This window comes from Equus asinus, chromosome 10 (genome assembly GCF_041296235.1).
Source record: "Equus asinus isolate D_3611 breed Donkey chromosome 10, EquAss-T2T_v2, whole genome shotgun sequence".
Lineage (NCBI taxonomy): Eukaryota > Metazoa > Chordata > Mammalia > Perissodactyla > Equidae > Equus > Equus asinus.
In genome coordinates this window covers 33803174-33825602 of record NC_091799.1, presented here as the reverse complement: position 1 = coordinate 33825602, position 22429 = coordinate 33803174, and the positions used below count along the sequence as shown (strand labels likewise).

General features: G+C 38.5%; 1 protein-coding gene across 1 annotated transcript in view; it reads right to left on the bottom strand.

Moving 5' to 3' along the window:
* SVEP1 (sushi, von Willebrand factor type A, EGF and pentraxin domain containing 1) overlaps positions 1-22429 on the bottom strand; it is a 168429-nt gene that overhangs the window by 11035 nt on the left and 134965 nt on the right. Inside the window, exons 38-45 of the mRNA XM_014834470.3 lie at positions 19322-22113; positions 17156-17381; positions 16042-16197; positions 10384-10447; positions 7125-7298; positions 5746-5922; positions 2194-2364; positions 544-639 (exon numbers count right to left, since the gene is read on the bottom strand). Of these exons, the coding sequence (XP_014689956.2) occupies positions 544-639; positions 2194-2364; positions 5746-5922; positions 7125-7298; positions 10384-10447; positions 16042-16197; positions 17156-17381; positions 19322-22113 (3856 nt within the window). The remainder of the gene's footprint in view (positions 1-543; positions 640-2193; positions 2365-5745; positions 5923-7124; positions 7299-10383; positions 10448-16041; positions 16198-17155; positions 17382-19321; positions 22114-22429) is intronic.

Here is a 22429-nt window from a genome sequence, read left to right as displayed (position 1 = left end):
AATTCAAATGTATTTTTGTGAGAATCAAAATTCTATATTAATTTGCCAAGCATTGTGTCGATATAGGAGGGACAACTTTCCTTATTTTCTTAATTGGAAGAACTACACTTAATGAAAAAGAGTGAATGGTGGGCTGCAAATATTACCTGTAAAGTGCAATGTTATGCAATGCCATGAATTTATACCAACTGCAGCAGTGAGTGGCGTAGTACATAAATGGACTGGAGATAAGGGAAGATGAAGGCTGGGAAATCCTCTATTACAAGCTCCTTCCCAAGAAAAGTCGTGGGAATTTTTGCCAGGAGGTGTGTGAAGATGGCTTTGGATGGATCTTGATAACTGTATTTTCAAGGTCACTGGTATTCTAGATCTTCTGCAACTAACTGACATATTCAGATGGGCCCTGGGTGCTCTGTCTGGTCTGTTACAGTAGTTAAGCAAATGAATTTCTGCCGCCAGTAAAGCCAGTTCCTAGTAACTCCCCTGAGTTGGCAGCTTCCAGGCAAATGATAGGACTCAAAGTAAGATTTAGGACAGACTCACGTTCTTCACAGAGGCGCCCCATCCAGCCGTCTGGACAAGAACAAGCATTTGGGCGTTGGCAGACACCTCCATTCTGACACGGGAATCGACAGACAGCTGGAAAAGAAGCAGGAGGGGGTCATAAATCTAGGGAATTTGCGAAGGGTGACTGTCAGAAAATAGGGTTGCTCATTTACATTTCATAATATTTCCTTGTGTCAAGCTTTAAGGAGGAGAAACAAAACTGAATCTCAAGATTCAGTTGGGGATGAACCTGAGGGGCTCAGGAGAGGCATAAACAAGCTTGGGTAGTTCTAAGAACGTGGCTATGGAAGTTTTAGTAATCTGGGGACTCAGGGCAGGAGGGGACAAGACAGTTGATATAAAGATGGTCTCTTTTGATCTACACCAGGGGAAATGTCCCTTCCAGAAGATTTGAAAATGCCCTTCCAAAGGTGGCCTTTGATGGCTGGTAGCTCTTGGGTGCTGCCACTGCGCCTCAGTATGTTAAAACAAACAAGTGTAGAAACAAGCAAACACACAGCCCTCAATGGACTTCTGACTTGAAGTGAAACCTGGGCTATTCCTTGAGGATGCCGCCTCCTCAGCAGCCCTCTCAAGATGGGGTCGCACATTCTCTAACATCCCATGTTTGGCGATCTCATTTCTCATAGTTGCTTCTAGACAATTAATCTCCTTTCTCCTGCAATCACCCTTGCCTCTTTTGAGGCTCATGCGGCTCATTCATTGATTTCCTCAATTCTCTCTGCTCCACAAGTCATTAAAGACTTTGGCCTTTCCACCCCAAATCCAAATCTGACCGTTGTCCACATGGCCATGTGGACAACCCATCCAACAACTTGATTATTCGTTTAGTTCCTTGGTTACGTCTGTCTTGTTCACTAGCATAGTTCCTGACTTTCAGTAAATATTTGTAGAATGAATGGAATAATTATTATGATTGGTAAAAAAAAATCCTATTTTATTAGAAAAGTTTAAGTTTTAGAAGGACATACCAGGAAGCCTCATTATCTACCTCTTTCTATTTTGTAGAATTTTAAGCACAGAACTGTTTTCTCCCCCCAAGATTTTATTGAACACACACACACACAAAATTCATCCTAGGGTTTGCGAGTTCAATCTAGCAAGTGAAGAGACAGCTGTGCTCATGTGAAAATGGAGTTCTTGTCACCAGCCCTGAGTATGGCCAGGGAGACCATGGGGTGGGCTCCTGTTCCCTGAGGCCATCCAGTACCTCTTATCTCATACGCAGTCCACTGGCTGGGCTGCCCTGTCTATGATGGGGCTCAGGGGTCTGCCCAGGATGGGTGGGTGGAACTGGAATCTGTGATGAAACACTTGAGTGTCCAGGAGGTGTCCTCATGGCCCAGACATGACATAGCTCTCCTTAGCAGCCGGAGAACACTCCCCAGATTTGGAGAGGACACTTGCCCAAGGAGCCATGATTGACTCAGGAAGGGGTTGAGTACTGGCCAGAGTTCTGTGTGCAAGCTTTCAAAACTCAAACGCATAAAGTTTATGAAAATGACACAGATGTTAAAAGAAAATTTAAGGCTAAGGAAAAATAAAATAGCATGCATACAGTTGTTGACTTCCATATATATTTCCCTACAGCTTCACTAAGAAAGAACCATTCAAATATTTCCTTACCTCTGCAAATAGGAGGTGATGTCCAGGTTCCATTCTCTAGGCAAACACTCCTTAGGGAACCCTCCAACATGTATCCACTGTAACACGAGTAAGTGATCATGTCCCCATACTGATAATGCACACCTCGAGCAATCGCATTTTCTACGTGAGTTGGTGGACCACATGAGATTTCTACAGGAAAACAAAAGAATAATTTAGCCTATGCTACCAACCCAGCCAGTGGATGTCTCATCTCTAAGACTGAATTAGTTTAAAGAGCAAGATAAATACATAAAGATAACCTTTTCACCTATATAATATCTAAATGATACTGGCAACTAAAAGCATAATCTGCTGCTGTCTAGAAAAATTAGACGTGCAAGATCAAAGGTTTTGTCTCCTGATTCAAATGTTGAAGGTGAGCTATTTTATACTCAAGGCAAGAAGTCTGTAGGAGATCAAGAATGAGCTCTGGTACCTTGCCAGAGAGGTGGCTGTAAGGGAAGTTCAATGCAGCATGCTTATCAAATGAGGAGAAGCATGGGGGTTATTTGCAGTTTATGTTTCTAGAGTAGAGATCATTAACTGCAGTCCTGCATATTCCATCACGGCTGTTTTATCAATGCCTAGAACAGTGCCTGGCATGCAATGGGCTCTTGATACATATTTGAAAAACGAGTAAATGAATGAATATTGTTTCTAGCCTATAGATACTCAATTTACACACCTAGATGAGGTTTAGGGAATTCAGGGTTTCACATTAATTTCCCTCTTTTCAAGGCTGTAAAGCAATGACTTTCTACTTTGGAATGTGTGAGACTGACTGATAATCATCTCTTTTGAAAGTGACATATACTGTATATTTTAACAAAATTTTTATAACTAATTTGCTTCCAGAACTTTAGGAGAAGCCTTGAGATAACTAGAGTTATTCTGAGGCTCACAACACAAGGACTGGATTGGAGTCAGGACTCAGCAGTATCCAGTTTGTACAAGCCTAACTTTTGGATGAATCTTCATGAACTGACTTCTAAAAGGTCACTTAGTGGTCATAATACTATTTAAAATTTTTCACAGGGGATGATCAATTTGTATCATCTTTTCAAATTTTCTTCAAAGGTGGATAAAATATTAATTCAATTAATCAATATTAATAAATTAAAACATCAATTCAAGTTGGATATCAAAGACGCATTGATTGTCTTGTGTTATCAGAAACTGGGAAGAAATAAATGAGAAAATACTATCCCTTTGCTCAGGCAAAAAGGGAAAGATAGACAAAGAATACTGTAAAACAACTTAAAAAGAGCTGTATTAGAGCCCTGGATACCATCCTGTAGAAAAATTAAGTAACTTGAATTAGTTAAATTGAACATAAATTACTAATGTAATGTATTACTATTACTAAATTGAATGTAACTAATTATGGTTAGGACTGTCAGGGTATGAATTGCAGTGAAAGTGGCATTTGGACCAGGCTATAAAGCTTGAATGGATCAGAGGGAAAGAGTTTCTAGGTTGGGGGAACAGAATGTAGAAAGACCACGGAAAGCTGATGGTTGGTTTGTAGAAGTGGTTATCAAAGCATGGACTTCAAACCACTGATCTGGGAATCACCTTATTAAAAATGCAGATTTCTGGGGTTTCTAGCTTATAAGTCTGCATCTAACATACTCTCCCTGCGTCATTCTCAGGCACACTAAATTTTAATCATTGATTTGCAGGCAAACATATCAGGATGAGGTGAAAAGAATGAGGGAAGTGGCTGCTCTGGTTCCTCAGGCAAGATATTTGTTCTAAGCCAAAGACTTCCTGTCTAATAGAAAATACAAAAGAGGCATTGAGGAAAACAAACAATAGTGGGAACTGCTTCTCTCCTCTCCAAGGCAACTGCTGATCCTCTTAAGAATATCGAGGAATAATTAAGCACGCACTGAAGGAGCGTTTGTAGTAAGAGCATGTCTGTCTCTTCTTGCTCTTTCTTCAGCGCCCTGAGTGGCGTCTCAAGGGACCAAGGCCAATGTGAGGAATCAGGCCACTTGGGCTGCTTGAGTTCAGGCTGGCGGCTTTAAACCAGCCTAGAGGCTCAAAGCTGATACATTCTTAGTTCTCCTCATTTCCCTAGAGGTAGATTTCATAAGGATCGGGGACCCAAATCCCAGCTAAAATTACAGTACACACTTTCCTGGAGTAAAATAAAAATCCTAATGCTACAGTAGGCTGCTAGTTGAAAATTCAGGGACTTGGTGTATCTCTTCTTGTAAGGAGATATTGCTATTATACATCAATTCATTTATTTTTCAAAACAAACTGACAATATAGATATTATTGGCTCTACTAACACATGAGAGCTCTAAGGTTCAGAGAAGTTAGGGCACTAGCATATGTTCAGAGTTAGAAAGTTTTGAAGATAGAATTCAAATCCAGGTCTGCTCTGATTCCAGAATCCCCCTGGTCTTCATATGCACATTTCTTATCTCACTACTTGGAAAGCAAGTGTTGTGAAGATGGAGCCATTGTAGGCAGACTAGATTCTTATACTATGTAGCTCTGTGCCTTGCATCTGGCTAGACTCAATGAATATTTGTTCACTGATTGCTGTAGAGGGAGTATCTTGGATTACAATGAAGCCTGGAGGGCAGGATGTTGGGCAGGGGAGATGTTTTAAGTGCAGAAAGTGTGCGTTAAGAGACGTCAAGTGGGGTGAGCCCTGTGGCCCAGTGGTTAAGTTCCCATGCTCCTCTTCGGCTGCCCGGGGTCTGCAGGTTCGCATACTGGGTGCGGACCTAGCACTGCTCATCAAGCCATGCTGAGGCGGGGTCCCGTACAGCAGAACTAGAAGGACCTACAACTAGAATATACAACTATGTACTTGGTGGCTCTGGGGAGAAGGAAGAAGAAGGAGGAGAAAGAGAAGGAGGAGAAGAAACAAAAGAGATGTCAAGAGTTATCACAAGGCAGCAAGAGATGCTGTCAGATCACATGTTGTGTATCAAGAGGGTGCTAGCCCAGAGCTTCTCAAATTGTGGTTCCAGGACCAGCAGTATCGCCATCAGCAACACCTAGGAACTTGTTAGAAATGCTAATTCTCAGGCCTTACCTGAGCCCTCCAGTCTGACGGAATCAGAAACTCTGGGGATGGGGCTCAGTATGTGTTTTTAACAAGCCCTCTAGGTAGTTCTGATGCAGGCTCAAGTTTAAGAACCACTGTGAATAATTTTTTATTGCCTCCATAGCCTATTAAAGGATAGTTTATGGACTCTGACAATGTGGAGAAAAACTACGTATTTTAGGTTTAATATCTTGCTTGCTCTTAGAAGAGCACATTTTGAAAATCTGTTCAGTGAATCTTGGTCAGGTAGGTTTCAGCCTAGTTCTGGAAGATTTTTTTCCTTTTATGTTTGGAATTCAAGGTTTTTTTTTGAATTTTTACAATTATCAACACACAAGCTGATACGCATGATAAGGCAGAGATGTAAACATCTATAACTAAGTTCCATTAAAAATAATCTCACAAGGATGAGAAAACATTCTGCACCAATGAAATTAACTCGATTCCACCGGCTGACTTACTTTCACATTTGGCACTTGTCTGAGTCCACGTCTCATCAGGGTTGCAGGTAATGACGCCTTGGCCCTGGAGTAGAAAGCCTTCCCTACACTTGATCGACACGTTCTGATCAACATAAAACTCCTTTTCAGAAAGCAGAGCGTTCTCGGGGATCACAAAAGGGACAGGGCATGGATTTGCTGTAAAAAAGAAAAGAAAATGCTTACTGATATTTTCCCTCTTTTCTTAATTTCTTTCTTTGAAGGCAGAGTATGAGCCCTGTAGGAGCTGGGTTCTCAGGGACGGTAATATGAGGCTTAAAAATATAGATCTTCAGACATTAAACGCAGACTTGCTTTGCATTCACATGAAATTATTTGTAAGGATAAAATTAGACAAGATCTGAAAATCCTAATGCATGGTCCTTAACCTCCTGGGTGGCAAATTAAATTGTTGTCTGAAGTTATGGCTTACAACATTATTTTAGATTGTTTTTGATCAGCATTGGGGAAACAAAAGGTATGCTAGAAATCAAGGAGTTTGTCAAATATTCCCTTAATATTTGAAAATATTAAGAACATAGAGAAAGTGCTTCTTACTGTCGCTTCACTTTCTTTTACTGAAGTCCTTCAGTAGGATGACCCAGAAGGTCATCAGACATTTCTAAGTGAGTTGAATACGACTTCAGACCCACATTCCTATAAACAGGCTATTAGAACTTAAATTGTTGAGTTTGCCAGGCTTATTGATAAAAATTGATTCATTTCTGAAGGAAAAACAGGAAATGATGATAGTGCAAGGATTTCTTGCTGCAAGCGTGTGACACACATATCAACACCTATTTCTAGCAGTTTCAAGTTTTCTGATTTTCAATGGGCGCTAATCAATCTGTGAGTGAGGTAGGCGTCTGATGAATTCTAAAGGCTCAGTTACTGCCTTATGACACGTACTTCGCACAGTAACCAGAGCTCTCTCAATTTATACCTTGTCTGTGAATGTTTTCAGTCCAGTGGTTACAACTAATTATCTTTATTTACTATACTTATATATACTTTATTAATATCACACATTAAACATATTTTCTTTCTTCACCCCTTTCATATCCCCAATCAAATCCATTATACATTTACACCAAAAGGTTTTCATTAAGTCACATTTCCTCTTAGTACCTTGGACTTGCAATCATCCAAGGAATCTGATAAAAGCCGATTCTCAGACAGGATATTTTAGATAACACAAGTAGATTTTTAAAACACCCCATAGTATTTGGTCTGGATATGCACAGATCGCTTCCTCAGGGCCAAGCACACTGATCAGTGGAGTTTTCTCTATGTTTTAGACATTTGGGAAACAAATCATGGAACTGAGTCTGATTAAAACCTCTCCTAAAGTCAACACACACGTTTGCAGAGAGGAACTGGCTGGCTCCAAGTTCCATTTTCAGTGCAGTACGCCTCAGGAGCGCCTTCAAGGCTGTAGCCTCGGCTGCAGGAATACACCACGCTGGGTCCTGCGGTAGTGTTTTCGATTTCCGCTTTCCCGTTCAGAAACCCAAGTGGAGATTCACACTTGCTCTCTAAAAAGAAAAATAAAAGCCTCATATTAAATGCTTCTCCCAATCCTCTTTCCTTCTTCTGCTACAATTGCTAAAGGTACTCAAGGCATCATAGAAAATATTACAGCCTACTCATGTGTGAGGCACAATGATACCCATAGAAGGAGAAAAAAAATCCCAGCATGCCGAGTTTTGGATTAAGACAAGCAGACAATTAAACATTAGTATTTTGCCTTATTGACTCTAGCTGTCTTTATGTATGTTGCCACCTTTCGTTGTTAATAATGCTGGGGGTATGGATGAGCAGGTGGGTAAAATAAAGGAATTTTCATTTGTTAAGTTGCTACCATGGCCAAGAACTTTCCAGACATTATCAAATTTATTTCTTACAACTAGAGTTGGCTAGATAAAATACAGAATGTCCAGTTAAACTACAGTAGCAGATAAACAACAAATAAACTTTTAGAATAAATATGGCCCAGATATTGCATGGGGCACATTTATATTAAAAATTATTTTTAATCTGAAATTTAAATTTAACTGGGTATTCTTTTTTTGGTTTGTCTTTTGGTTAAATCTAGTCACCTTACAACAATTCTGAGATTATCTCATTTCACAGTTGAAGGAAAGTGAGGCTAAGAGAGGTTAAATGATTTGGTCAAGGTCATATTGCTTGTAAGGAGAGATTAAAGATAAAATTATTGGATGGTAAAATATAATAGGAAAATATAAAGGACAGGAAACCACGAACCTGGGGGCAAATTCAGATAAAGGACACATTATATGGTCTAGGGGTATACAGACCCCATAAACTGATGGGTAATTTTAGTGTAATTATAAAGAATGATTTTGCACCAGTGAGAAATGTTATTCATAGGAATGTGCTAGGAGGAAAGCAGGATCACCCTTTCAAAAATCATAAAAGAGTGAGTATGTCTTAATTTTATGATGTTTGTGTGGGTAGAGAAGGCAGTTCAGACCACTGATCCTCAACTTTGGCTGCACATTAGAGTCCCTGGGAAGCTCTTACGCTTAGGGCCCTATCGCAGACCAAATGTATCAGAATCTCTGTGTTGTGGACTTAGCTTTTGGCGTTTTCTTAAAAGCTCCCCAAATGATTCTAATGCTCACTCAGAGTTGAGAACCACTGGATTAGATGCTAACTGACTTCTTTGGGCTTCTTTCAGTCTGGTGAGTATCACATGTCTTAGGACCATGGTTCTTAACCTTGGCTGTAACTTGCAATCACCTGAAAGTTTGAAAAATGAATTGATGTGGGGTCCCCACCTTCAGAGATTCTGACTTAACCGATATAGGGTTCAGATTGGGCAAGAGATTTTTCAGAGTTCCCCAGGATATTCCAATGTGTGGAAGACTGAAAACCATAGGGTTGAGGCAGTGCTTCTCAAACTGTAATGGGCATAGGAATCATCTAGTGATCTTGTTAAAATGCAAATTTGATTCAGTAGGATTGGGGTGTGGCCTGAGACTCTGCATTCCTAACAAGATCCCAGGTACTACTGATGCTGCTGGTCTACGGGCCACTTTGAGAAGCACGGGTCGAGGGAATCCTCCTGACTTGAACAGGCTTCCTTGAAATCTGATTGATACAGATATTGATATATTTAATAATTTAGTAAATTATATAAAGATTGTATAAATCAGGCTGCTCAGTATGAACACTTCCCCCCCCCAGAAATATCTGTATTATTTTACGCCTAGGAAAAAAGCACATAATAAAATATATCAAAATATCAACAGTTTTTATCCCTGAGTGGTGGGATTAAGACTATTATTTTCTTTCTTGCGTATTGGTGTTTTCTAATTTTCTGCAAAGAACTTGTATTACACATTTAATAATTTAGAAGGAAAAGAAAAGCACAGAGAATAGCAGAATTCATATAGAGCTTTTTATTTCTATTTTGCATTGCAGAGATAGGAATATACAAACCACTGTCATTGGAGTTTGAATTAAATCTGCCACAAAGCTGAAACAATCCAGACATGTTTCCTCTTCATTCCCCACTCCCCTCTCCTGCACACACATTCACATACTTTTTGTTCATGAACAGCTGAGATAAAAAATGCTATTATCAGGAAACCTCAGTGATGCCTTTCTGTGACTTGAGAGGTTACTCAATATGTTTTTCTATATAATATTTATATAGGTTTTTGAGAACTAAAAACACCCACATTCTCCATTGGAGTTTCAGCTATATAACATTCCTTAAAAGACATAAGATTCCTGTGCACACAAAAGCTGCTCGTTAATCTACCCCAGAAGATATGGTTGAAACAACAGTGAACGAAGCTTCAAGTACATCAAGTCTCAGGGCCAGCTCGCCCGTGAACTTAATTTATGATATTGGGCAAGTCACTCACTTCACCTCTCCTGGTCCCTATTTACTCATTTGTCAATCAAAGGGGCTGGACTATATCATCTAAGGGGCCCCTTCCAGTTTGAAAATTTAATGGCTCCCCCAGGAATATTAAGAGAATAAGAAAATTTAAAAGCTTGCCACTTTGATTGGTTTGTAACTATTCTAACTAAATACATTGTCTTTTGACAGAGGAATCACATGGACCATATGTTGGGAATAAAGTCATGTGTGTTAATCTACATCTTGCTAAATCAACTTGGCTGTTATAAAATGAGTTAATGCAAAACTCCACAAAAAATGTGAGCATTCATTTATTTGACAGATGTGCCAATATCACTTTAAGATGATGTCAGTATTAGCTAGTACTGTCACCAAAAAGCAACAGCTCTAAGCCTTCTAATTTATAATTATTTGAGGGAAAAGGAACCCCACGAAAAAGAAGGCAAATAAACTCAATAATTAACCAGCTTCTAAACAAAATGCTTGCAATTCCCGGGTCAGTAATCTTATGCTCTACTCCAATTTAATCATTAATCTCTACTACAGTTTTTGACCCTTTTATTGGTTTGGTGCCCTTGAGCAAAAACCCATTAAAGGGTCTCATGCAGTTTATGGAGTCAATTTTTTCTTTAATTACAAACCGGATTTCTAAAGAAAATGGGCTTATACTGTTATTTTGTGTCCTCAGCATCATTTTTGGGACTGCTAAGTGCCACTTAACTTACTTTTGCACGTGGCTACCCCTCCACTCCACTGGCTGTTCTCCTGACAGGTGCGTTCTCCGTTTCCCTGTGAATCAACGAAGAAAGGTCATTGACAGGATCTTAACTATAATGAAAAGATAATAAGGGAATGCAAAGTCATCTCAGCTATGAACTTGAATCTCTCAGCACTAGAATGCTAAATAAATTCACTAAATAAATATAGTTTAAGGGGTAGCTTTACACTTTCAAAAATGTTTCATCAAATTACTTCAAAATTTACACTCTGGCTAATTAGTGTAATGAAGGTACAAATTTTGTTTCACTTTCTATTTAAATGACAACTAATTATAACCAATAGCAAAGAATGATGAAGAACATGTTTGAAACGTCAGAAGTATATTTGCTTGGTATATTTTGAATTGAATTTATTTTTCAATACCTGAGGGGTACAGCGAAGAATATGAATTGTTTTTTCTACACTCGCGAACAAGAAACATGTCAAGATAGCTCATTGGTATGAAGATGGAATGTTTTGACAATGCAACATATCCATTAAAAATAAACTTCCCTAATAAGAGCCAGAGCATGTAAAATTTTAAATATTTTGGGTAAAAATCTTTCTAAAATTTACTTCCCTGTCTTCTGAAATAGAGTAAAATGCATATAACTTACTTGAAAAATTATTTATAATTATTATTTTGAATATACTTTTTGTATATTTTTAAATATCCCACAGCTCTTGGCAGCTCTATATATAGGCTGTTTGCCCCCTACAGTTATCACAGGCTTACATAGACTAAGACTATTGTTCTTGGATTTTTGGACATGATTTTTTACGCGTCCTTGCTTCCTCCTTCTTTGTTGTTCATCTTTTACTATAATCATCAGTGTTCTTAAGGATACCCCTTTTCCATGCTTTAAATTCATAATCTACTATGGAATAATAAGTTAAATTTTATAATATTATGTGTTAAAAAAAGACTAGGTTCTAAGTACTGTTTTAAGAGGCTTGACTCTAAGGCAAATATATGAACTCCAGCACGTGGATTTTGTCACATGTTTTTTCATTGCTCAGAGCCCTTTGGCTATCTTACTGTCTTGAAGCTGTGTTCTAAATTAGAAAGAAGTCTGAAAAGGAGCTATCATCTCTACTTTGTTTTGCTTTGTTTTGTTTGTTTGTTTGTTTTTTTGAGGAAAATTAGCCCTGAGCTAACATCTGCTGCCAATCGTCCTATTTTTGCTGAGGGAGATTGGCTCTTAGTGAACATCCGTGTCCATCTTCCTCTGCTTTATATGTGCGATGCCTGCTACAGTGTGGCTTGACAAGTGGTGCATAGGTGGGTACCCGGGATCTGAACTGGCGAACCCCGGGCCGCCAAATCGGAATGTGTGAACAACTGCCGTGCCACTGGGCTGGCCCTTACTTTGGTTTTTATCTGATTTACTGATGTCATCCTTATTGTTCTATTCAAAGGTATTTCTATTCAAAGATCTTCTATTCAAAGGTCTTTAAATGATCAGATTAATTACTGACAAATCCTTACCTGCAAGAATTTCATTGACTTTGATGAAAGGATACCGTCCTGACTTTCAAAAAAATATTCATTCTATAAAATTAAATGTTTCTTAAAAATATGTACTCATTACTTTCTTCTTATTGAAAAAGCAATAAGTGTTCATTATAGAGAGGTTGGAAAATGTAAAAGAAAAACAAAGTTTTCCAGGATTCTTCCTCCAGAGATAAACGCTGTTAACATTTGTTGTACTTTCTATGCTTATATACTTAGGTATGCACAGGAAAATATACTATTCTAGTTTGTGAATTTTTTTTTAATTAATTTCGAGGAAGGATGTGGCAAACCATAAAAGCCAGCTCTCTAACTATTCGGGTTTTCCCAGAGTGGACTATACTCCTATAGTTAATTTTAGTAAATAGTTTAGTACTTTTTCTGTTACTATTTTTTTCTTGTTGCCTTTCCTCTCATGTTTTGAAAGATAAATATTCTGTTTTGACTATGTGAATTTTTATTCCAATAAAAACTCAGATAAATCTATTTTCTATAACTGTTGATGTGAAAAAATCAAATATCATCTCATGGCTCTCTCCTCAGTAAGTTGCAAATTTCATCATGCATTTCCATCTTTCTTTTTCTCTCTCTGTCCCTTTACACATCTTGGGTTTTTCTCTCTTTTTTTTGGGGGGGTGGGGGGAAGATTAGCCATGAGCTAACATCCGTGCCCATCTTCCTCCACTGTACATGTGGGATGCCTGCCACAGCCTGATAAGCAGTGTGTAGGTCGTACCTGGGGTCTCAACAAGTGAACCCCAGGCTGCCAAACCGGAACGTGCCAACTTAACTGCTGCACCCCCAGGCCAGCCCCTACACATCTTGTTTTTGGTGAATTAAACTGGAGTTTTAGGTCCAGATTAGCTTTAGGTTACTATGTTTGACATAATGTATCTGCTTAATCAACAATTCGGTTAGACAGCTATATTAAGTTCTAGAATAATAGCAACCACTCTATTTCTCATTAGCAGTGATTTCATAACATGCCTATCTCATTTTTGAGTTCTTTATTTTGATTTATTCCTCAGTTGCCTGTAGGAATTTTTATTTCAAGATTGCATGTGTTGTAAATTTTTTGATATTTAGATGACTCAAAAATGTTGTGTACCTTACATATAAATGAAAACTTATTCATATAGTACAAGAATTTAACATGATTTACATTAGTTGTTCTAATTGCCTTGTCTGATTTTGGTAATAAAAAGAACATTGGAAGTGATGCTAATAACTCCCCTATATTGAACTCAGACAATGGATAAAGGACCAAGCTCACCACTTTTTTTCTCTTATCTCCAGCCCTTGCAGTAACTTCACAAATGTGGTTACTGCATTTCTACTATAGACAGGATGAAACAGGCTCAGAAAGGTTTGGCAGGTTCCCCAACATCTTCCATTCAGCAAGAGGACAGAGCCTGTGACAGAGGTCTGACAGGACCAAGTGCCTGCTCTTAACCACTTTCCCAGCCATTGACCTTTGGCATCTGAGGTACTTGTTAAAAATGCAGATTCTTGGCCTAGGAACATACACTCCTTTTTACAACTTCTCAGATGATTCTCAAGCAAGTGGTTCATAAACCACTCTTTGAGAAACACTGGGAAACATCTCAGAGCAGTGGTTCCCAGTCCTGGCTGAACATGAGAATCACCTGGGAGCTTTTAAAAAGCTACTGCTGCCCTAGACTCAACCCACAGAGATACTGAATTAATTAGTCTTGGGTGAGAAACAGGCATTTGCATTTTTTAAAACACTGTCTTGCAGAAAAATTCAAAGACATGAAAAATACAACAGTAGAAAGGACAGTATAACGACTCCCATGCAGCCAACACCCAGATTACACAATTAACTTAAGGCCAACCTTGTTTCACCTAAGGCCCACTCCTTTCCCATGAACCTGCATTATTGTGAAGCAAATCCTAGAAATCAAATTACTTAATAGTAAATATTTCAATAGGAATGTCTAAAAGATAGGGGCTCTTAAAAATTATAACCACAATAACATTATCACACCTTAATGATTCCTGAATATTAATGAAATGTTGAGTTAGTGTTCAAATTTCCAATTGTTGCATAAATGTTATATTTTATCTTGTTACAGTTCACTTGAATCTGGAACAAAGTAAGGTCCACAGGGTTTATTTATCTCTTATGTACCTCTTTAAATCTACAGATTCCTTCTCAGTTTCCTTCCCTCTTACCCTGTCAATTTATTTGTTTCAGAAACCAGAAAACTGGGTCATTTGTTTTGTAGATATTTCCACACACGGAATTTTGCCGATTACCTCACTATGGTGTCACTTAGCGTGTTCCTTTGCCTCTGATACTGGTTGTTGGCTTTAGAGGCTTGACTAGATTCAAATTCAGTTTTTCTTGTTTTTGGCAAGACTTTTTCATAATGGTGTGTTTTCCCACCAGGAGACACATAATGTCTGGTTGCCTCTATTTTTTCTGACACCAGTAGCCATGATGACAACTTAAATCCATTAATTCTTAAGAGTTGCGAATTCTGAGATTTAAATTCTATCGTTTATTGACTGGAATACTTCTATAAAGGGAAACTTCCTTTCATCTACTATTTGGTTATCCAATCATCCAGTTTCTTCCTCTTTCGTTGTCTGTTTTCAAAATAATGAATTTGTTCTTGAGTATCCTCTAATAGTTACCAACTAATTTTCTTTTAGTATCATTATGAGTCTACTGTCACTCATGACATATTTGATGTGTTTCAGTCCATTAAAGTTATTACTCTTATTGATGCTAAAACGGTCTCATCTTGGCCCTTGGGGGCCTCATCCAGTTGGCCCCTGAGTCTTTTTAACATGTAGCCTTTGCTAGGTTGCCTGCTATCTCATTTGACAAGCTTTTCAAGGCTAATCTTTTACATTTCTTGTCCCAGACCTGGCATCGCTCATTTCTACAAGTAACTGGACATCAATATATTTTTTAAGTTTCTCTGGTAATTCTAAAATGTGGCTTGGAGCAAGAACAATTGCTATGGCACCTCTCTCAATTTTGTAGTTAGTTAACATTAATTTAAAAAAATTGTAAGGTGAATTATCTACTTCCTCAAACTTAATGACCCATCAGTTTGCTATATGTTTACATTTTATACCACTTTTCTTCTTAATAAATTGCAACACTAGTACTCTCACATGAAGAGCAACTGGGTTTCCAAAACAGAAAAACGCTCCAATTGCAATCAACCATTACATTATTATCCTTCCTTTTTTTTTTTTTTTTTAACTCTTTTAAGCAGTTAAAACAACATCCATATAAGCCTAGTTCCAGCTTTCATGGACCTCTTTATGACAATTCTTTGATTGCATGGTCAGAAAAGAATGGAGTGCACTATACAAATTTAACAGATCACTGGCAATGAATAATTCTGCAAAACGTACATTAAATACCACTACACAAACAAAAACAGCAGAGAAGGGTTTCCTGAAAAACCAGATGACAACGTTATATAACGTAAAACAGGCCTCTTAAATTTTAAGTTTGATGATATGATCATGCTTTCAGCAAAACTGACTGCAGCATTCCCACCAAAGTAATAGGGAGACCGAGGCGCTGCTGATGGAGTTTTAATATTACAAAGCAGGAGTGGTCATGAGACCTAACTTAGTATTTGGTTAGAACTGCGATGAGGAATTTTCAGGCCAGATCTGCCATGTGGGAACCTGGCATCTCAATCAGGAACTTGACAAGGTTATTTGAGCCCATTGCTGGAGGCAATCCTAGCTTTGCATACCTAAATCCTTACAGTCACCTCCATACGGTGACAGATGGGCTGCCTTGTTGCAGAGTATGATTAACAGGAGGCAGAAACACAGGTTAAATGGGCAATTGAAGTCACAGTACCAGTCTTGTGGTTGGTATACTAATTTCCTCTTCCTTTACCATGGCTTTAATTTTTTTAATTCAAGACTTATTTTGCCTTTTAAGATTATAAATCACCTTAAATATTTATTGTAAAGTGTTAGGATAAGATAATAAAGTATAAAAAAATCTTTTAGAACCAAAATCAGTGAAAGAAATCAGTGCTAATAATGAAAATGTTCCCAAGTAGATCAGAACAACAAATTAATTCTGGTTAAAAGTTTGTTCACTTACTTCTAATTCATAGCCAGGTTCACACTGATAAATAACTGTGCTTTCAAAAGTGTATTCACTGCCAACCACAAATCCATGCTCTGGACTTTCAGGTTTCCCACAAGAAACTGGACTGCAGGATTCATCAGAAAATGGTGGCTCCCAGGTGCCATCAGGCTAAATAACAAATAACAAATTATGTTACATTTAGGAGTTAATATGTATGAATGAAGAAGTTTGCAAATACTGATTGTATGGCAGAATAATCTCCGAAATAATAATCAAGAAGATCTAGAATTTGGTCTTTCTGCTACTTTTTATCTGCAGCCTTAAAAAACACGTTATTTATTAGACGGCCTTAATGGTCATCTCTAAACAATTTTAGACACTTTTTAAACACAAAAACCAAGCTTTTTGTTACTAATAGAATCCATTAAAAAAATCAAGGACTCCAAGAAATATGTTTTCATTATGATGGATGAGGACTGGATGGTTGGTACAAATATTTCATGACATACCAACGCACCCATATATTTCACATAATTCTACAGTTTAATTTAATGTTTATGAGAAATAGCAACTTATAGGCATACCACTCAAAGTTTAAAAACTTGCCTTCGTTTTCTCCATTCCAACATGAATACTTGAAAACATTCTAGTATGTATTTTGGAGCGGGTCATGTACTTAAAAAAATATATATATACTTATATATATATACACACACACACTCTTTTGAGCATCTATGCGTGGACCATATGACTTATGCCTAATTTGTCATGAATATCTTGTTATAGATATTTTAACATTTTATCTAATGAATATCTTGTTATAGATATTTTAACATTTTATCTAATGAATATCTTGTTATAGATATTTTAACATTTTATCTAAATGTTTTTTCACCTCCTCTTGGCACTTTCTTAGTTTAAAAATGGGAATATTGGAAAGAAAGATATATTTGATTATATTTCTACCAAAAAACTTCTCAAATCCTTTGATATGATTGGAAACTTGAGGCATTTTTTTCTTTTCAGGACAGCAAGATACTGCTTGTGTGGGGACATATACATTTATATATATAATACATATAAATGAATTATACTTACACATTCTAATTAAGATAGGGAGTCTTACCTGACATGTTGATGTGTTAACCCCCTCATTGGTATACCCTTCTGCACATGACACAGAAACTTGCTTATTCACACTGAAATCATCCCCATGAATGAGTAGATGTGTTATGTTTGCTGGCAGAGGACATTTTCTGGGACTGCAGGAGATTGTCTCAGGGAACCAAAGACCATCTTTCTGACAGGTGAATGTATCTATATCTGTATCCATCATATAACCCTCCAGACACCTGCAATGGAAAAGCCAAAATGAGCGCCTTAAAGTGAGTACAATATAATTGATGATCTGTTCTTGGATTTAAGAAGCTGTTAAAACGCTCAGTAGACACTTTATGTGATATATAAAATGGATTCAAACATCAGGTAGATGGCATTGCCATGCCAAAACACCAACACAGCAATGATAACCAGATCGATCTTTAGTTATCCACATTAAGGATTAGCCAAGACAAGTCGCTTTAAATGTTGTTGATATTATTTACCTTCATTGTGGATAATATCACTATTGAATTCATTTATTCTAAAAACAGATGACAGTTCAAGAAATTCTAGACAAAGTCATAAAAAGACTTAGATACCAGTAAGAATATAACACAATTAATATTTATTGGGTATGTACTTTGTGCCAAACACTGTTCTAGGCCTTTGAAATAGGGTATTTCTTTTAATCCTAATTATTAGCTATTATCATGTAACAGTAGCATGGGTGTTCAAACTCAAGTTCAATCTGGCTCTAAAACTCTCTGTGATTTTTAAATTTGCATTTATTTGCTCAGCAAATATTTACATAGCACTTATTAAATTCCAGTCACGGTTCTAAGTGCTCTACAAATGTTAACTCATTAAATTCTCATGTGAACCCTATGAGTAGGTACTATTATTACCTTTATTCCCATTTGCAGATAATGAAACCGACATCAAAGAGATTAAATAATTTCCCCAAGAAGTGACAGCTGAGATTCCTACCTAGGGAATATGGCTCTAGAATCCAGCTTTTGCCACCATACTACACTACCTTTTTAATTAAGCCACTTAATTAACTAACATTTATTAGGTGGACATATTTTTTAATTTCACAAATTATAGACTAGGTAGAAGTCCCAGGTTTTGCAAGCTTGGAATGATCTGTTTATCTGCTATTAAGTGAAGATCTGAAAGAAGAAGTAATCAACAGACAATAAGGAATAACAAACAGAGAAGTCTTGAGAAGCAGGCGATACGTGACTTCTCAGGATATCTGACACACCAACATCCACATAAAAACTTGAAAATGCATATCAAAAGCAAGGAATCATTTTTGTTTTTCTTCTCAGCGCATGAGCCACTACTCTTTAGCTTTCTTATTGACAATCTTCCCCCGGGTTTACTTCTTATGGCAATTAAGAGAAAATGAAAGTAGGATTAAAATGCCCACAACAGACATGCTTAAGAAGAGTTGTTGAATTATTAATAAACTCTAAGAAGCCAACCTGTGAAGGATAACCCATAATTCCCTTGGAGATGTTAATAAAATCTAAATTGACTTAGAGAGTTGAGATATCTTTGAACATTTCAGGGATTTATTCCAACAAAAACTTAATTTAAAAATTAATTCCATTATTTTCTCATCCTTTTAAATAATACATTTTACATAGAAAAGTTTTCCAGCAAAAATCACCTTTGTGCATTAAATGCTTAGTTTCTTCAGATAGCATAGGTTGGAAGTCCCCTTAAGAATATCACCCTATTTTTATTGATCAATGAAAGTGGTCTTTTGACCTGAATTCTTCAGCTTTTGCCTTATTTCCTCAACATCGGCACGTATGAATATCATCATAAAGTGATATCACAAAGAAATTTACCAGCATGACCTTTGAAAAACAGCCTTGTGATTTAAGAGATGCTAAAGCTAGCTAGAGGATCTTGCTGTTTCATGAAACTCTATGGAATATGGCAATCAGGGTAATTATATTAAGAACTACAACCTGAAAATGTAGAATTTTATCTTTATAGTCAACGGGTTTCTATATAAGTATGGGTAGAATAAAGGCAAGTGGTAAAAGCTTTAGTTTTTGGAGAGCAGTCCTGAGGTGGTATTTTCTTCCTAATGAGCTAAATTTTTGATCTATGACTTTTCATTTTACAACGCTCCTGCCTGCACCCCTTGGAGACTGAAGAGCCATGGTCTTACCTGAGTTTCACTTTACTTTCATAGGTGTGTGCCTCTCCAGTTGCCACTGCATTGGCAACAGACGGTGGGGGTCCACAGGACACTGGCTCACAGACGGGATGAGGCTGGCTCCACATCCCTTTCTCCATACAAATCAGATCTGAACTGCCTTGTATGACATACCCAGGTCTGCAGTTGTAAGTGATCACATTTTCCTCTAAAGAGCCGCTCTCAGTGATGAATGCATTTGGTATCACTGGGAGAGAACCACAAGAAGTGTGTTCACAGCGTGGGAAGCCAGAGCTCCACTGGCCATTGGCTTCACAGGTGATTTCAGAAAGTCCCAGGAGCTTGAAACCCTTGAAGCACTGAATCTGGGCTGCCTTTCCACAACCAAAATCTGTCCCATTGACAGCTCCATTTTGAATTACTGGTGTGGAACACCTGCAAGGCAGGCAGGACGGTGGGCTGCCACTCCAGGAGCCATTGGAGAGACACTTTCTTGAAGGACTTCCATGGAGCTTATAACCAGAAAAGCATTGATACTGTATCTGGCCCCCATGAGAAAAGGAAAAGCCATTAGGGAAGCCATGAGCAAGATCTTCAGGAGGTCCACAGTTGACTGGTTTACAGAGAGGAACCTCTGCATCCCATGTCCCATCCGACTGACAGGTGAGTTTTGGAGCACCATGCAAGACATAGCCCTCCTGACAGTGGAACACTACTTCCTTCCCCAAACCATAGTCTAGGCCATCCATCGCCCCATTTGCCACCTGTGGTGGGTTGGCACATCTGACAGGCACACAGATGGGAGTGGTTCCACTCCAAGTTCCATTGGTAAGACAAACACGACTCCTGGCTCCCTCAAGTAAGAACCCTACATTGCAAGTATACTCAATCTCTTTTTGGAATGTATACTCATCTCCTTTCACCTGGCCATTAGCTGAGATTGGGGGTGAACCACAGTCCACAGGAATGCAAACTGGCTCATCCCCATCCCAATTTTTATTTCCTTGGCATGTTCTCCTCTCAGTGCCATTCAACACATACCCAGGATTACACTCATAGTACAGCACGCTCAGGTATGTGTAGTTACTTCCTTTGATGGAGCCATTCATAACCGGATTTGGTTTTTTGCATGAAATGGCCTCACAGCGTGGAGAAGTACCACTCCACTCTCTATTTTGGAGACAAAGTCTTATGTCAGAGCCCACCAGAATGTGTCCCGGTTTGCAGCTATATTGTGCAGCGCTGCCCATGGTAGTCTCTGTAAAATGCAAAAAGCCATTTTCAGGAGCAACAGGCAAGTCACATTCGATTGAAATGCAAGATGGTGCACTGCCATTCCATGTTCCATCTTCCTGGCAGATCAGTACAGGGTTTCCCAAAAGTTCATATCCTGGATTACAGGTGTATGAAACCATGGTGCCATATAGAAAGTTTGCTGAATGTGTAGCAGGAGATCCCTTTGTGTTTTTCCAGGTTTTAGCCACTGCTCCCAGATGACGAGGAGGGTGAGGAGTCACATGTGGAACTTCCATCACATCTTCTTCCTGGTCAAAATATCCCTGACCGTCTTTGACCTTAGTACAGTCTCCAAAATCAATGTGAGGAGGGAGACCACAGTCTATGGGTACACAAGTTGGGATGGAGCTTGACCATCCTGACTCTTCACAAGTCTGCATGGCATGACCAGCTACCTGGAATCCAGGGATGCAGCTGTAGATGATCATGGCACCATAGCTGTAATCTGCACCTTCTACAAAACCATTTTCAATGGGTTGTGGAGGATTACAATGGATGGCGTTGCAAGATGGGACATCCACATCCCAATTACCTGTCTCCAAACAAGTCAAGGCTTTGGGACCTTCAAGCCTAAAGCCTCGGTCACAAGAGTATGTAATGGTTTGCCCATAGTGTAGGTTTGTGTAAGTGAATTTGCCATTCAAAATCTTCTTGGGCTTTGGGCACTCAATGGGTTTACATGTTGGTTTTCCTCCAAGCCAGTGACCATTTTCTCCACAAAGGGTGGTAGTATTTCCCACCAACTCAAAGCCTGGCTTGCAAGTATAGAGAGCTGTGCTGAGATAAGCAAGACCTTGCACATCAATGATGCCATTGAGGATTTCTTCAGGTTGGGGGCATTCTACTGGAACACATTCTGGCAGTGGAGAGCTCCAGGTACCATCAGCTTGGCAGAAAGTGGTAGGATCTCCTCTTAGGAAAAACCCATCCACACAAGAATACTTGACAGTGCTTCCAAAATGAAGAGCAGAAGAAGGAGCAGGAACACCAAAGGAAATCAGGGGAGGTGGGAGACATAGAACCATCTTACAAATAGGAAATGAATCATTCCATTGCTGGGATGGCAAACATTTCAGGACAGAGGGGCCCTGTAGAGCATGCCCTTCTTTACAGGAAAACATCACCACTCCTACCTCAGTAGTCAACTCCTTCAACACGAGCTGGTTTTCCAGGAGGGGTGGCTCTGGGCACTTGGTGGGCACACACTTTTGGTTTGGCTTCTTATTCCATTTGCCAGATTTCTGGCATGTCCAAGAATTGTCGCCAACAAGCTCATAACCCTCATTACAGAAAAACTGAACCTTGGACCCTACTTCAAAATTTTCTCCTTTCATGTAGCCATTCTGGATTGGAGGAGGTTTTCCACAGTTGAGAGGGATGCATGACAGAGGAGATTCACTGTGCCAGTGGCGATTGGCTTGGCAGACAAATACAGGACTTCCAACTGACTTATAGCCTGGATTACACTGATACCTCACTTCACTCTCAAAGATCCTCCCAGTTGCATGCTGCATAATAGGGAGAAAACAATTAAGTACAATTTATGTAACAGATAATATGATTAACTAAATACATTAAATAGTAAAAAAGAGACTAAAATGTCTACATTAAAATGAATCAACTTAGACATAAGCAAATGAGGACTTATGTTTTTTCCAGTAAGTCCACTCTATGTTTTTCAATAAGTGAACAAAACAAAAGGTCAATTAAGTAATCTTACTGCAGAAATGTTGACCACAGTGCTGCGGCCATAATACGTAAAAGATCAAAAGTCTCTAAATTGATTGATGAATTGATAGAGTGATACAGAAAATTAGAAATTAC